This window comes from Carcharodon carcharias, chromosome 13, assembly GCF_017639515.1.
Source record: "Carcharodon carcharias isolate sCarCar2 chromosome 13, sCarCar2.pri, whole genome shotgun sequence".
Taxonomy (NCBI): Eukaryota; Metazoa; Chordata; class Chondrichthyes; order Lamniformes; family Lamnidae; genus Carcharodon; species Carcharodon carcharias.
The window spans coordinates 121,729,861-121,746,020 of record NC_054479.1 but is presented as its reverse complement, the minus strand read 5'-3'; the positions used below and the strand labels follow the sequence as shown (position 1 = coordinate 121,746,020).

At 43.1% G+C, this 16,160-nt stretch overlaps 1 protein-coding gene across 4 annotated transcripts in view; it reads left to right on the top strand.

The window, feature by feature from the left end:
* The window catches only part of sbf1 (SET binding factor 1), a 181,898-nt gene that overhangs the window by 152,670 nt on the left and 13,068 nt on the right, over window positions 1-16,160 (top strand). For 2 of the 4 annotated variants that reach the window (XM_041202231.1, XM_041202230.1), the window contains exons 30-38: window positions 1,752-1,826; window positions 9,025-9,209; window positions 9,909-10,085; window positions 10,229-10,330; window positions 12,166-12,351; window positions 13,449-13,575; window positions 14,686-14,816; window positions 15,451-15,672; window positions 15,984-16,091. In XM_041202231.1, the coding sequence (XP_041058165.1) occupies window positions 1,752-1,826; window positions 9,025-9,209; window positions 9,909-10,085; window positions 10,229-10,330; window positions 12,166-12,351; window positions 13,449-13,575; window positions 14,686-14,816; window positions 15,451-15,672; window positions 15,984-16,091 (1,313 nt within the window). The remainder of the gene's footprint in view (window positions 1-1,751; window positions 1,827-9,024; window positions 9,210-9,908; window positions 10,086-10,228; window positions 10,331-12,165; window positions 12,352-13,448; window positions 13,576-14,685; window positions 14,817-15,450; window positions 15,673-15,983; window positions 16,092-16,160) is intronic. The other 2 variants (XM_041202233.1, XM_041202232.1) reach the window with 1 other exon arrangement.

Here is a 16,160-nt window from a genome sequence, read left to right as displayed (position 1 = left end):
GCCTCTCTGCTTATTGTGTCAAAGGTCTTTGTCAGGTCAATAAGACAAAATAGAGCTCCACCTGTTGTTCGCATTATTCATCGTGTATTTGCCAAAGGGTTGCTAGTGCCTGTGCCTTTCCTGTACCCACTTTGACTCTGCCAGTACATGTTCTGCAATGTGGTTTACTAATCTATTGAGTAGGACCTTTGCTGGAATCTTACCAGATATCACAAGTATTGAGAGCCCCCTGTGGTTGTCAGACACAGATTTTTGTCCTTTTCCTTTGCACATGTGAATAATTATGCCATCTTTGAATGCCCAGTAAATGGTTTATTGATCCCACATTTGATACAATTTTGTGAGTTTGATGGCTACCTGGGATCCCACAGATTTGTTCATTTCTCCTGGGATCTTGTCAGAGTCTGGAGCTTTCCTTGAGGGTAAGGATAAAATGGCTTTGTCGCCCTCTACAGCAGAAGGTTTCCTGTCCAGGTTTTCACACATGGGCCATTAATGCCCTGTAATAAACTGTAATGGGTATCAGTATGCCATGTAATAAACTGTAATGGGATCAGTATGGCCTGCACTGGTCTATAATGAGTATTGCTGTGGCCTGTGTTGGACTGTAATGGATATCAGTGTGACCTGTACTAGACTAATGAATATCAATGTGACCTGTGCCAAACAATAATGGGTATGAGTATGGTATGTACTAGACAGTAATGGTGTGCTCTGTACCAGACTGTAATGGGTGTTGGTGTGCTCTGTACCAGACTATAATGGGTAGAAGTGTGCTTTGTATCAGACTGTGATGGGTAGCAGTGTACCCATTTAAATGTCAGTAAGTTGTTGTGATAACTATTTCAATTCACAGTAATGGGGTTTGAGTGTGGCATGTACTGGACTGAAGTGGGTGTCATTGTCCTCTGTGCTAGATGATAGTGGGTGTCAGTGTGCTCTGTGCCAGACTATAATAGGTGTCAGTGTACCCTGTGCCAGACTGTATTGGATATTGGTGTACCCTGTGCCAGACTGTAATGGGTAGCAGTGTGCTTTGTACCAGACTGTAATGGGTAGCAGTGTACCCATTTAAATTTCAGTAAGTTGTTGTGATAACTGTTTAAATGGACAGTAATGGGGTTTGAGTGTGGCATGTATTGGACTGTAGTGGGTGTCATTGTGCTCTGTGCTAGACGATAGTGGGTGTCAGTGTGCTCTGTGAAAGACTATATTGGGTGTCAATGTGCTCTGTGCCAGACTGTATTGGATGTTGGTGTACCCTGTGCCAGACTGTAATGGGTGTCAGTGTACCCTTCACTGAACTGTACCGAATGCTAAAATTCTCTCTACTGGACTGTCAATGGTGTCCTATAGGAAATTGTAATAAGCACCAATGTACCTCTTCTTAAATGTCAGTAAGTTGTTGTGATAACTGTTTAAATGGAGATCGATGTGTCTGTCCAGTGCCAGTATTGTACTCTGTGATAAAAGAGCAAAGTACTGCAAATGCTGGAAATACTCGCAAGTCTAAGCACCCCTAAAGAGAGAAACAGTTAATATTTCAGGTTGATGACCTTTTGTCAGAACTCCACACAGTGGGATAGCTGTTTAATGGAGACCGATATGTCTGTCCAGTGCTAGTACTTAACTGGGTGCTTCATGATTAATGTTGTATATTTTCAATTGTTTAATTGTCTGATTATCTTGTGCTTTCTCATTCCTGGAGCAAGTCATGGACTGATTTTTTTTTTTGTGCTGTGCCTTCTCAGTACTAGGTCACAGAGCCAGGGTCATCACTCTGGCAAATCCAAGAGCCACAACGAAGGGGAAAGAAAGCCCTCAAGGTATTGTGTTTGAGCACAAGGATAGTAATCAATTCTATCCTTGTGTTTAGGAGGGCTAAGAGCAAAAATAACCACATATTAACCTGCTATAGCATGCGTAAACTGAGACTGCCTGTTCTAAAACCCTTAACTTCCTATTGCACTCACCTAATTAACTTAGTTATGGGCTAAGCCTTTGCTCAGTGACAGACAAAGCTGAATGAGCTGTGCACAGTGATTACCTATGAGGCAAAATAAATTTTCCATATTTTTTGTGTACATCAAGGATTGTAATATGAATAATATATTAAAAATCTTGCAGCTGCTCCCTACAAAACCTAACTTTCCTATGTTAACTTTTCTCAGTAATTCCTATGCCTACTTTTATAATGAAAACCACCTGTGTAAACTTGTCACACTGATTATACCCTCTCATCTTGGGGAGGTAATGTAGACATACATGATCTGCATTCCACAGTCCCTCAACCTGCACTTCAAGGATGCTCCTAAGCTCCAGCTGACTCTACTTCCTTGCTCTCATAATGTTGTTGTTTTCTAATTATAACCAGTAAAATGAAAATAATTAAAATATTATGTAAAATTGACTATATATGCCATTAAGATGGGAACTGAATTAGATCTCTGTACACTTGCATAGTTAGTGCTACAACCTGGGAATCTGCTTCACCAGCAGACTAAACTTGCAGTTAGACAGCATTTATAGTACAGAAATAGACTGTTTGGTTCAAAAATTCCTAGCCATTTTTTTACATGTGCCGCCCCCTAACCCCATCAGCATATCCTTCTATTACTGTTCCCCACATGTGTTTATCTAGCTTCCTCTTAAATTTACCTAAGCGATTCATCTCAACTACTCCTTGTGATAGCGAGCTCCATATTCTAACCATTCTCTAGCTAGTTTCTCTTGAATTCCCTAATGGATTCATTAACAAGAATCTTCATGCTGCTTCATGCTCTCATCTGGATCTGGAAAAATTTATTAATTTTGCTACCAATTTCCACCCCTCCATCATTTTCACGTGGTCCATCACTGACAACTTCCTTCCTTTCCTTGACCTCAGTCTCAATTTCTGGTGATAGACTGTCCACCAATATTCATTACAAGCTTACTGACTCCCACAGCTACCTCAACTACAGCTCCTCATACCCCGCTTCCTGTAAGGAGTCCACCCCATTCTCTCAGTTCCTTCGCCTCTGTTGCATCTGTTCTGATGATGCCACTTTCCAAAACAGTTCCTCTGACATGTCTTCCTTAACAGAGGTTTTCCACCCACGGTGGTTGACAGGGCCCTCAACTGTGTCTGGCCCATCTCCTGTGCATCCGCCCTCACACCTTCCTCTCCCTCCCAGAACCATGATAGGGTCCCCCTTGTCCTCACTTATCACCCCACCAGCCTCCACGTTCAAAGGATCATCCTCCGCCATTTCCACCAACTCCAGCATGATGGCACTACCAAACACATCTTCTCTTCACCCCCCGGCGGCTTTCTGCAGGGATCGTTCCCTCCGGGACACCCTGGTCCACTCCTCCATCACCCCCTACACCTCAAACCCCTCCCATGGCACCTTTCCGTGCAACCACAGAAGGTGCAACACTTGCCCCTTTACTTTCCCCTCTCCACTGTCCAAGGGCCCAAACACTCCTTTCAAGTGAAGCAGTGCTTCACTTGCACTTCCCTCAATTTATTCTACTGCATTCGCTGCTCCCAATGCAGTTTTCTCCACATTGGAGAGACCAAACGCAGACTGGGTGACCACTTTGTGGAACACCTTCGGTCTGTCCGCAAGCGTGACCCAGACCTCCCTGTCGCTTGCCATTTCAACACACCACCCTGCTCTCATGCCCACATGTCCGTCCTTGGCCTGCTGCAATGTTCCAGTGAAGCTCAAAGCAAACTGGACTATCAGCACCTCATCTTCTGACTAGGCACTTTACAGCCTTCCGGACTTAATATTGAGTTCAACAATTTCAGGTCATGAACTCTCTCCTCCATCCCCATCCCCTTTCCGATCCCCCTTTTTCCAGTAATTTATCATTTAAAAAAAATATCTTTCTTTTCCCACCTATTTTTAAATTTAATTCAATCTATTGTTTTATCTCCACCTTTTAGTCCATTTCGATCCCTTCCCCCACCCCACCCCCACTAGGACTATCTGCTACTAGCTTGTCCTGCTTGCTGCCCTTAATGTCCCCATTAGCATATTCCGTAGATAATATCACTACTGTCAACACCCCTTTGTCCTTTTGCCTATGACATCTATTCTTTGCCTCCACCTATCACTGGCCCCCTATCCAGCTCTACCTGTCCCACCCCCCTCTACCAACTTATATTTCACCTCATTACTCCATTTCCTTAGTTCTGATGAAGAGTCATATGGACTCGAAACGTCAACTGTGTTCCTCTCCGCAGATGCTGTGAGGCCTGCTGAGTTTTTCCAGGTATTTTTGCTTTTATCTTAAATTTATAGTTCCTGGTTCTGCTCTCTCCTGGATGTGAAAGCATATTCTATACATCTACCCTATTAAATCTTTTCATAATCTTAAAGACTGCTATCAGGTCATCCTTCAGCCTCCTCTTTTCCACAGAAAAAAGCCCCAACCTTTTCATTATTTCCTGACAGGTATAACCTCATGATTCTGTTATCAGCCTCATAAATCTTTTTTGCACCCTCTCCAGTGCCTCTATATCCTTTTTATCATATGGAGACCAGAACTGCTCTCAGTTCCCCAAGTATGATTTAACAAAAGTTCGATGTAACTTTAGCATATCTTCTCTACTCTTCAATTCTGTTCATCAAGAAATGAACCCTTTTGATTTGTTTGCTTTTTTATGGATCTGTTAACTTGCATTAACTTAGAATCTATATTGAAATCAGTCAGCAGTGACAGGACTTGATAACATGTCAGACAGCTTTCCAATCAAAAGAGCGCACTAGGGATGTGTTACGCCCCCAAAACTGTTCAACCTGTACACTGAAGCTATCTTCAGAGAAATAGAAGACCTATCAGGTTGCAACATTGGTGAGTTGAACGTCAACAATTTGAGATACACTGATGACACTGCACTGGTTGCAGAGTCAGGAATGGCACTGCAGGAAATTGTAAACAAAATGAAAGCAAGGAGTGTAGAACATGGATTAAGAATGAATGTGAAGAAAGTGGTGATAAGCAGAGACCTAACCCCAGAAGCTGGTGGGCTGAATGATCTCCTTCTGTGCTGAATGATCTCCTTCTGTGCTGTAACAATTCTGTGAAGTGAAAATTGAAGCAAATTGACCTGTGCTGGAACAAGTGAAAAGATTTGCCTATTGGGCAGATTATCACAGCTAATGGGAGATGTGATTTTGAGATCCTAAGGAGAATTGAGCTACCTGTGAACACGTTTGTCAGAATTAAGGACATGTTAATATCAAAGAAACTGAACCTGAATCTTGGGAAAAGAATGCTGAGGTTCTACGTTTTGTCATCTAGGTTATATGCCTCAGAGATGAGGACAACTGACAAAGAGGCTCTTGATAAGCTAAATGCATTCGGGATGTGGACATGTAGGAGGATGTTCCGCATATCCTACATATACTGAGCCTATTGAGGAAATGCTGGAAAAGGATGGAGAAACGAAGAAATTACTACATAACATCAAAGAGAGAAAGATACTGTATTTTGATCACATCATTAGAGCAGATGGTAGACAGAGACAATTATTGGAAGGAAAGATAGGTGGAAAATGTAGGAGAGGGATACAAAGGAAAAAATGGATGATAGACATAATGGACTGGATATAGTTGACCTATGTGGAATGTGTAAGGGCAGGACAGACAGGTGGAGATTCATGGCAGTGAACTTTCTGGATGAAGATGACACCAACAAATGGGCAAACCTGCATCATGACTTTGTTTTGTGTATCTGTTCCCATGATCCTCTGCTCCTCTATCCCATTTAGACACTTATTTTCCAAGAATATATGGTCACCTTAATCTTCCTACCAAAAGATACCACCTCACACTTAGCTATATTGAAGCCCATTTGCTAATCGCATATTGATTCTGCAAATTTTATTAATGCTTTCCTGCATTTTGTCACAATTTTCTTCTGTTCACAATTACATCCCTCCAATTTGGTGTCATCTGCAAATTTTGAAATTGTACTTCCAATTCCCAAGTCCAAATCGTTTATGTAAACAGTGAACAACAGTGATCCTAGCACCAGTGGTCGTGGAACACCACTCCCAATCTGCTGCCAACCTAAATAGCCAACTTTAACCCCTACTACCTTTTTTGTTTTATAGTCAGCTTCTTATCCATTGTGATACTTATCCCCTTACTCCACATGTTCTGACCCTTAGTCACAAGGCTACTCCGTACCTTATCAATGGCCTTTTGAAAATCCAAATTTATTACATCCTGCACTTTACCCTTGCCTACTTTTTCTCTTTCTTCTTCAACGAATTCTATGAGGGTGATCAAACATGACCTTCCCTTTTCAAATATGTGCTCACTACTCTTTGATATTCTTGTTATTAAATGTTTTTCTGTACATCTTTGAGTAAAGATTCCATTATCTTTCCTACCACCGGTATTAACCTAAGTGGCCTATTGTTCCCTGGGCATGCACCATCTCTCTTTAAATATAAGAATAACATTAGCTGTCTGCCAGTCCCCAATTATGTTATGATCCTTGACCAGGCCCCCAAGTTTTCCGTAAGATTCAGTTAGGGACCAATAATGCTTTGTTTAAAGTAGACAAAGTTTGAGATTCGAGACACTTGCCCAGTACATAAAGCCACAACATTCCATGGATTTTGAACAAACCAAAATAACCTTGTATAGAAAAGTTAAGAAAGATAAAACAATTTACAATATCTATCCTATAATCTAACGTTCAGGGTTAATATGAGGTATACTTAAACTAACAGGCAAACTGTGGTCGAACACACCATACTACACTATAAATGGTAGATGCGACCAAGAAAGAATGCATGGATTTCTCAACAACCCACCCAGACATCAGTAACACTGAGTCAACCAATTTCAATGAAACTCTGTCTGTCTCATGAGGGATTTCTGTCTTCACTTTCTAAGATCTTACCTAGGAATTGTCTCCAAAAGTCGCTCCAACTCAGATGGCATCAACAGCAGCCCATGTTGCAGGGCTTCAATCTCATCCCCCGAGATCATTTCCCCTGGATTCCCAAGCATGCTCTCAAGCACCAACTCACAAAGTACAAATTCAGCTTTTTGACTATGCTGAGCAGTTGCCCAAATGGCCTGCAGCACAGAGTCACCAACCCTCAACTGCCTTCTTGGATCTTCAGGGCTTCTCCTGAACCCTCTTCAATTACCAAACTTGGATGGCATCAACAACGGCCCACCACACAGGGTTTCAATCTCGTCTCCCGAGATTCCATTTGCCTGGATTCCCAAGTGTGCACCAAGCACCAACTCACAAGCACAACTTCAGCTCTTTGGTAGCACTGAGAACACTACTGCTCCGAAGGGGCACCTTTGCCTCAACGGCCTGCAACACTTCTGTTTGGAGCCTGTTTCTCTGCTTTTTTTTTACCTTAACGGGGACTTGTTTCTGTCCCCTGTCTCTGTCTCCTACCTTGGACTTCCTTTTGGGACGTCTCCCTGTCCCTTCTCCTCTTGGGGCCTCTCTCTGTCCCTACCACCTTTTGGGATCTCTCCCTCTCCCCGGCCTGGGATACTAGTTTTCCATGGTGCTCTGCTCCTGGTCTCCTGACCTGGGTTTTTTGTGTTGTTTTTCTTCTTGCACTGACATGCTGGACCCCAAGAACATAAGAATTGCAAAAACAGCGCATATGCAGCCTGTTCTCAGTCTACTTGTATGCAAAAGCTCCAAGGTCCATTGAGAGTTGAAGTTCCCAAACTCCGTTCTCCAACAAGGTGAGTGTAGATTTGATGGCATTCTTTTCTACTGAATTGTTATATGTAATAACCCGTGCTTCCTCTTCCTTAACATCTTTTAATTTGAGCAAATGCAATCCATCTTAACTTTTTTTTTGATGTCCTCTGTCTTGTCCACCATGTTAATATCTGCCTGGTGAATGCAGAGACAAATTAAATACTTAAAGGCCTGCATCTTCCAAGCAGCTGCAATGATTGCCAAATTGCTGCTGCACTCATAAATTGCTCCGAATTGACGTTGCTGCGCATTTCTACCAGGGTCAGAAATGTGCAGCACCCATCAGTGAACTCCGTAGGAGTGGAGTGTAGTCAGGGGAAGACGGGACAAGACCCCTTTTTACAGCATGAGCTGCATTATGGTAAGTTTAAAGATCCAGTTTGAATGTTACTGAATGGGCGAGTACATGGGTGGGGGAAGGAGTAGGTGGGTCAGGAGGGAATTAGTTACCCAGATGTTAGACCAGATTTTAATCTATCTAACATTTCCTGGGTAACTACTAGGTAAATATTGCTGATCTGTCCCAAGTCTCCAACTCTGGTCGGAGACATTTGCAGAAGTACAGAGGGAGCCGGGGAATTGCCATTCGAAGTTTTAACTTCCTGGGCAATTTCCATGTAGGTCTGCACATCAGGACTTCCACAGGGTCCTGACATGCATCTTTAGTTATATGTCCGGTCTCTGACATTATGGAGACCAGAAGATTTGGCCTAACATTTCAGCCATTTCTCAGTCATTACCTGAACGTGTATCCCTTTGTGTTCTTGGACTTCACTCATGCTTGCATCATCAAAGGAGACCAACTGGTATGTTACTTGCCTTGAATATGGCATGCATTTAGTCCACAAGCCTTCCTTGCTATTGACATGAATTTTGAATAATGCTTTTATTTCTAAACATTTATAGCAGCAATTCCAATATAAACACTTGCCTGTTTTGTTGCAGATCTCCCACTACTGGTGGTGCTGTGCAAATTCTCATTATTGGCACAGCGTTTGGGAGCCTTGCTGATTTACTATTTAGAATTATTCATTCAACAAAAGTAAAACTCTAGCATTGTGTAATCCTGATCTGCGCTTGCACTTTTCTTTGTTCCCACCCCACTCTTTCCCTTCCCATAGAGTATGGGTCCGGATCCACAGTCCTTTACCAAAAAGGAGATTGGGACAGGGAATCGAGTGAATGATGCTGGTGATCTCTCAGCACCACAGATTTATTGTAACTGGAGGAGTGGTAATTGAATGCTGACAGTTAGTTTGTCTCTATCTCTTCCAGGAAAATGGGGCAGTATGCGTGGCAGTGGACGACTGAGTGCTTATTCCCTGAATTCAGACGTAGGACTTCGGCTTGCAGGGAAAGATACATTGTCCCCACAGGCTAACGGGGGCCCTTCAGACTCTCACTACTTAAGGCAGCCGCGAGCTGGCCTGTACATTATCGGTGAGAAGTCCCAGCTAAAGGTGAGAATAATCTCCTAAACCCTAGGGACAAATTCCTGCATTTCTCATTTGTCCCAGAATATTCAACAGCCTGAAGAGGGAAGACTGTATGTGAAGACAGACAGAAGGGATGAACAGCACTCCATGTTGCAATACTAGGTCAAATGATGTTGTCTCATCCTTCTGGAACCTGGGATCAATGCTGTCTAGTCAGGGGATTTGATATTGGAGCCACTAGAAACATTGGCCTTGTAATTGCAGATTATTGATCAGTGTGTGTGGGTCTCACCAATGATACATTTGCAGGTCTGACTGTCAAGTGTATACTGTAAATCCCAAAGTTTGCAGTACTTTCGCTCCATCTCAGACTTGGCATGATAATTCCACCAGGAACCACTGGATGAGGTAATAAACTCCAAGGTCCAATGTCTGTTTGCATCGGAAACCTGTCATTGAACATTTAAAGTCCCTCTCTCTAGCAGTACAGGTGGTTGATTGCAGGGCCATTTTTGGATCCTTGGAATCCAGATACTCTGGTCTGTAGGGGTGCTCCTGTTTAATGTAGATAAATGAAAGAAGACTTGTTTCAGACTGATCTGCTCAGGGATTTAGTGAGTTCACTATTGGTATATTAATGGCTAAGGATCTTTCAAAAATGGTTTGGTTGCATGTGAAATTTTCAATTAACAGTATGTGGATAACACATGATTCTTTGCCCAGGGGGCGAAACAAGATCCTTCACAGCAATGGGAAGTTGTCCCCATTGACATATTTGATGCCCGACACGTGAAAACCAGCTTTAAGAAGTTGATGAAGGCATGCGTGCCAAGCTCTTCATCCACGGATCCCAACCAGTCGTACTACCGTTCATTGGAGGAATCTGACTGGCTCTCTCAGGTATTTCGGTTACATTGCTGCCTCCTACCCCGACTGCCCCTCTCACCTGCCCCATCCCCCCTCACTCTGTTCCCTACCTTCTCGACCTTTTTCTCCTCCTCTTCCTTTCCTCCCTCTTTCATCACTGTATTTTCTGTTACTAGCTACACAAGTTGCTTCAGGTATCAGTGCTGGTTGTCGAGTTGTTGGATAATGGATCCTCAGTGCTGATCAGTCTGGAGGATGGCTGGGACGTGACAACTCAGGTACCTATTATCAATTATCAAGCTGGAGTCTGTCCTCACAAACCTAATAAAAGAAAAGAACTCCACTCTATGATTACCCATACATTTGTAATCCTTATGTATTTGTAAGAGTGTTGCTTTTGAATTCCCCTTGTGTCCTGGAGCTAACTATTGTTGGGTTTTAGGGTCCACATTCACAAGCTTTCACACTGCCCCTAATAGCGCACTTCAGTCATTTTTCCTGTGTTGGTTTAGAGGGTGTGTTTAGAGGTTACATGCACAAGAATGCCCTTACATGCACCTGCATCTGCCTGTACGCATGTGTACTCATGTGCTTTCCAGCGGAAGTCACTAGAGAGTGACTACCAGACAGAATCATGGCTAATGTTACCTATGTCTACCTGCAAAGCTCTACAGGCCACCTATTGTGTCTTATCTGCTGCCCTGGCCCAGATCAGCAATTGGGCCTGAACCCTCCTTAGTTCATATGACTCAGTACCCATGGGCTGTACATTTACCCACCAGGCAGCTGGGTCACCCCAGGGGAGACATAAATAGCTAAATGTCAAAGGTGACATTTGTATTGAGGATGCTCCATGCATTGCTCCTCAGTTCCATCTGACTCAGACAGAAACAGTGCAGTGACCTCCAGACTTGGACCCAACCTGGATTATTCTTCCATTATCCCACACTTTGCTGCATTTTAGTAGATTTGTTGATGGGATTGCTTATGTGGAATAAGGAAAGAGGGTAAATTATGGGGAGGCACTGTGGGGAACATTATGAGGGTTGGCAGAATACTGACTGCTTACCCCTCTATAGTTAATGTGGTAAATGTTTGACCACTGACGATAACTATCAGGCTGAGAGTGGCTATGTGGCTTGTAGAATAGTGTCTCAGGTGGGCCTACAAGATCCCACAGCACTATTGTAAGAAGAGCCCCTGTTGTCCTGACCAATATTTATCCCTCAATCAGCACCTAATGCAAAGGATCTGGTCATTATCACATTGCTTTTTGTGGGAGTTTGCAGGGTGCAAATTAGCTGCCATGTTTCCCACATTACAACAGTGGCTATGTTTCAAAAATTCTTCATTGGCTGTAACGTGCTTTCGCTTGTCCTGAGGACGTGAAAGATGATGTGCAAATACCAGTCTTATTTTAGCTGCTGAAGAGGGGATCGACTTCATTTATATAAGATGCACAAAAAATGAAAATCAAGCACGGGGATTTCTAGAGGGATAGAATTCAAAAGCAGAGGTGAGATCTTAAACTTGTATAAAAACTTGCTTAGACCATATTGGAGTACTGCAAACAGTTCTGGTCTCCATATTGTTGAAAGGATATAGAGGCATTGGAGAAGGTGCAAAAAGATTTGTAAAAGATGATATCAGAACTGAGAGGTTATATCTATCAGGAAAGTTGAACAGGCTCTTTTCTGCAGGTGACCTGACAGAGATCTTCAAAATTATGAAATGATATGATAGGGTAGATATGAAGAATATTGAGGGCAAGACCAAAACTAAGCACTCTAAATATAAACTTGTCTCTAATAAATCCAATGGGGAATTGAGGAGAAACTTCTTTACTCAGAGTTAGAATGTGGAACTTCCTACCACAAGGTGCAGTTGATACAAACAGAGCAGATGCATTTCAGAGGAAGTTTGATGAACGCTTGAAGTAGAAAGGAATAGGTTATATTGATGGGCTGAAATGAAGTGGCTTTGGAAGAGCTTCTCAGTGGCACCACAAAGGCCATGGGATCAACTATCCCATCCCAATATCAATCCCCATAGTAGAGTTTCTCCATTTTGTTCCAGGTATGGTTTTTCTGACTTGTTTTTGAATTCCCTTCAGGTGGTGTCCTTGGTGCAGCTGCTGTCTGACCAACATTACAGGACATTGGAGGGCTTCCGCCTTCTGGTGGAGAAAGAGTGGCTGTCATTTGGACACCGTTTCAGCCACCGTGGTGCTCAGACAATGGCCAGTCAGAGCAGTGGCTTCACCCCTGTCTTCCTGCAGTTTCTGGACTGTGTACATCAGGTAGGTGCATTCTATTGTAGAACCTGGCTCTTCGTAGTCTTCATGGCGAAGTGAGATTGCGCTGCACTGCGCCTTGTGCATCATAGCAGGGTGTTGGGACTGTTCCCTAATTTTGCCTTGTTAGAGCGTCAGAAGAAGAAATCTAACAACATCATGTATCAACCTAAAGGGTAATAAGAAACATTTAAACTAGACATTAAATAAACAACTATTTAGGAAATGAAGTTAACTGAGGGAATGAATAATGTAGGCTACCAAAGAAGCATAGATATATCTCAATAATCCATCATTAATTGGGCTGGTGATTATTAATGTATAGTGAAGATCAGTGTCTGAGACTGGAACTGAATCTCATCAATTTATATAATTAGTCCATTGAAGAAAATTCTTTGCATCTTTGCAGTCTCAAAACTTTCCAGATCTCACATGACCTCAAGAATCTAAGAAATAGGAGCATAGTAGACCATTCAGCCCCTTGAGCTGCCTCCACTGTTCAATAAGATCATGGCTGATTTGTTCATGGCTTCAACACTACTTTCCTGCCTGCCCTCCTTAACATTAGACTCCCTTGTATATCAAAAATCTGTTTAACTCAGCTGTGAACATATTCAATGATCCATCCTACACAACTCTGGGGTACAAAATTCCAAAGACTAACGACCCTCAGAGAAAAAAAGCCTTTCTCATCTCCATCTTAAATGGGAAACCCCTTATTCAGAACGTTGTTGGGAATTGATGTGGTTGAATTTGCTTGACTCACCTTTTTAACTCTCACACCAAGTTGATGGTGTATACTACCGTCTAATCAACTTCTGTAATTAAGCTGGATTCCCCCCTCACTCACCCCTCCTCCCTGTCCCCCAACCACACCCCCCACCCCCACTCCATTTCCTCCACCTCCTTACCCTCTGCAGGGGAAGCAGAGCAAGACTCTGTGTGGGACTACCTCTCTGGAATGGTCATGTTGCCAGTCAGTGAATAATGGAGTCCTGATCCTATAAGATCTAGTCATTGTCACCAGGAAGTTGTTGTTTATTCAGTCCTTGCCCATTGTTCCCTCGTTTAACTTCGTACCTGTTCCTTTCTGTCCTTTTCAGATCCATTTGCAGTTCCCAATGGAGTTTGAGTTTAGTCTGCACTATCTGAAATTCCTGGCATATCATTATGTGTCCAACCGCTTCCGGACCTTCCTTCTGGACTCTGACCATGAAAGGATCGAACTTGGTAAAATCACAATCAGCTGCTATTTGTTCAGATGAGGATGTGTGTGTGCTGGTGAAGGGGCTGGGTAATTTTGTGGGGTTGTTGAGGGTGTGGGGCATGTGTAGAGTTGGTGAGTGTGCGGAAGAGAGCGGTGGTGGGGGTGTCAGAGAACTGCTGAGATTTATTTTCTTAGTTTTGCTGGGGACCAGCAGCAAACTACTGGAAGAGTAAGAGGTGACTTAATTGAAACCTTTAAGATCCTGAGGGGTCTTGACAAGGTGTTATGTGGAGAGAATGTTTCATCTTGTGGAAGAATCTAGAACTAGGGGTCACTGTTTAAAAATAAGGGTCGGTCATTTAAGACAAAGATGAAGAGAAATTTTTTCTGAGGGTTTGAGAGTCTTTGGAACTCTCTTCCTCAAAAGGCAGTGGAAGCAGAGTTTTTAAGGCAGAGCTAGATAGATTCTTGATTAACAAGGGGTGAAAGGTTATTGGGGGTAGGCAGGAATGTGAGGTTGAGATTACATTCAGATCAGCCATGATCTTATTGAATGGCGGAGCAGGCTCAAGGGGCCAAGTAGCCTACTCCTGCTCCTAATTCGTATGTTCACATGTAACTAGAGCAGTCAGTCAGATTCTTGCTCCCATCACCTTGTCAGTGTTGCCAGAAACATCATTCCTCTCCCTCCTGTCTCGTCCCAACTTGATGTAGGCTGATATGCTGAAGGTGTTCTCTGCTGTTTTGACAAGATATTAAATGTTATAATGGGAAGACTGATGGGTTGCTTTTTTGGCAGGATGTGATTTTAAAAAAGGTTAATGGGTTTTTCTAATCAAATTCCACACTGCCTTTCTCAAACTCAATCTGAGGTGAAAAGACAACATACAATCCCCTGCAACATAGATTCATTACTCCCGGAATCCCTCATCCCCCTCTGTCTGGTACTGGATTTGAACCCAGATCCCAGAGGTAGGCAGGTAGGGGAGTGGAATTAAACTAAATGCCTCTATCATTCCATGGTGAAGGAACAGAGTCTGATCCACTCAGCCCCTCTTCATTATGTAACCAGCCTTAATGGTAGTCCAGTTGTCTTTTTAAAGTGTACTTTGAGTTCTGTCTGTATCCCACAGGACTGATGTATGAAGAGAAAGGAGAGAAGAAGAACCAACATACATACAAGTCTGTGTGGGACTACATTGACCGGCTCAGTAAGAAAACGCCAGTCTTCTTCAATTACCTGTATGCACCTGAAGATGGAGAGGTGAGGAGGAGCGTCTGGCTAGTTGATGTGGAGGTGGTGGATTTCATTGTACAACATGATTCTTAGTGGGTTTTCCTTCTATAGCCCCATTAACTATTGATCTATTGACTGTTTTCATGTAAGTAGATCATTAAAATGTCGTGGACAGGTACAAAAATAATTTAAAAGGCTAACGGAATGCTGACTTTTATATCTAGAGGGCTAGAATACAAGAGGTTAAAAGTCATGCTACAGCTATATAAACCCTTTGTTAGACCACACTCAGAATATTATGTTCCCATTCTGGACAGATGCATTAGCGTTGGATGGGGTATAGTGTTGATTTACCAGAGTGATACATGGACTCCAACAGTTAAATTTCAAGGAGAGATCACACAAACTAGCGTTTCATTTTATGGAATTTAGAAGATTAAAGGGGTCATCTGATTGAAATTTGAAATATTAACAGAAACAGGGTAGATAGAGAGAAACTGTTTCTGATGGTTGAGGTGTCTCAGACTAGGGGACATAAACTAAAAACTCGGAACTAAATGGCTTACCCAGTTCCTGTGATTTTGTAACTCCATTGACTATTGGTCTAAATGCATTGGCAGTTTCTAAATACCACTGATGTTATCCTCCTGTTAAATTCTAGGTTCTGAGGCCGTATGGTAACATTTCCAACCTTAAGGTATGGGATTATTACACACACGAGACACTTTCTGAAGGGCCACCATATGACTGGGAGCTGGTGTACAGTCGACGAGAACAAGTGGATGACGGGGAAAGAGCTCCTCGGACACAGCGCAAGATTGTCTGGCCCTGCTATGATAACCAAAACAAGACGGAGCCAGATGCTATCAGTAAATTGTTGGAGGTAGAGTTCATGCTTGAGTGTCAGTCCAGATCTAAAATGTGGGCAGTTTCTGAGGATCAACCCATAGATGGCTGTGAATGCAGTCAGCTGTCCTTGTATCTGACAGTAATCTGGATTAGGGGGCCATAGACATGATCACCTGTCCGTGTGTCTGACAGTTGGGGTTGGATGGGCTGTGAATCTATCAGCTGCTCTTGTGTCACTTGTGTCTGATAGTGGGAAGGGCGCGGGGGGGGGGGGGGGGGGGGGGGGGGGGGGGGGGGGAGTGCGCATGATTGGGCCATTAATTTGATCACTGTTGTATCCAACAGGAGATGCAGTCACTGGAGTCTGAGCTGGGTCAAGTGCCAGACAAATGGAAGGAGACTTGGGACAAGATCAAAACAACCCAGCGGACAGAGAGCAAGCAGGAGGGTAAGGTAGGTCAGCACTTGGGCTTCAACATGTGTTCACAGGATTTGAACTGCCTTCATTGCTTGTCCATAATT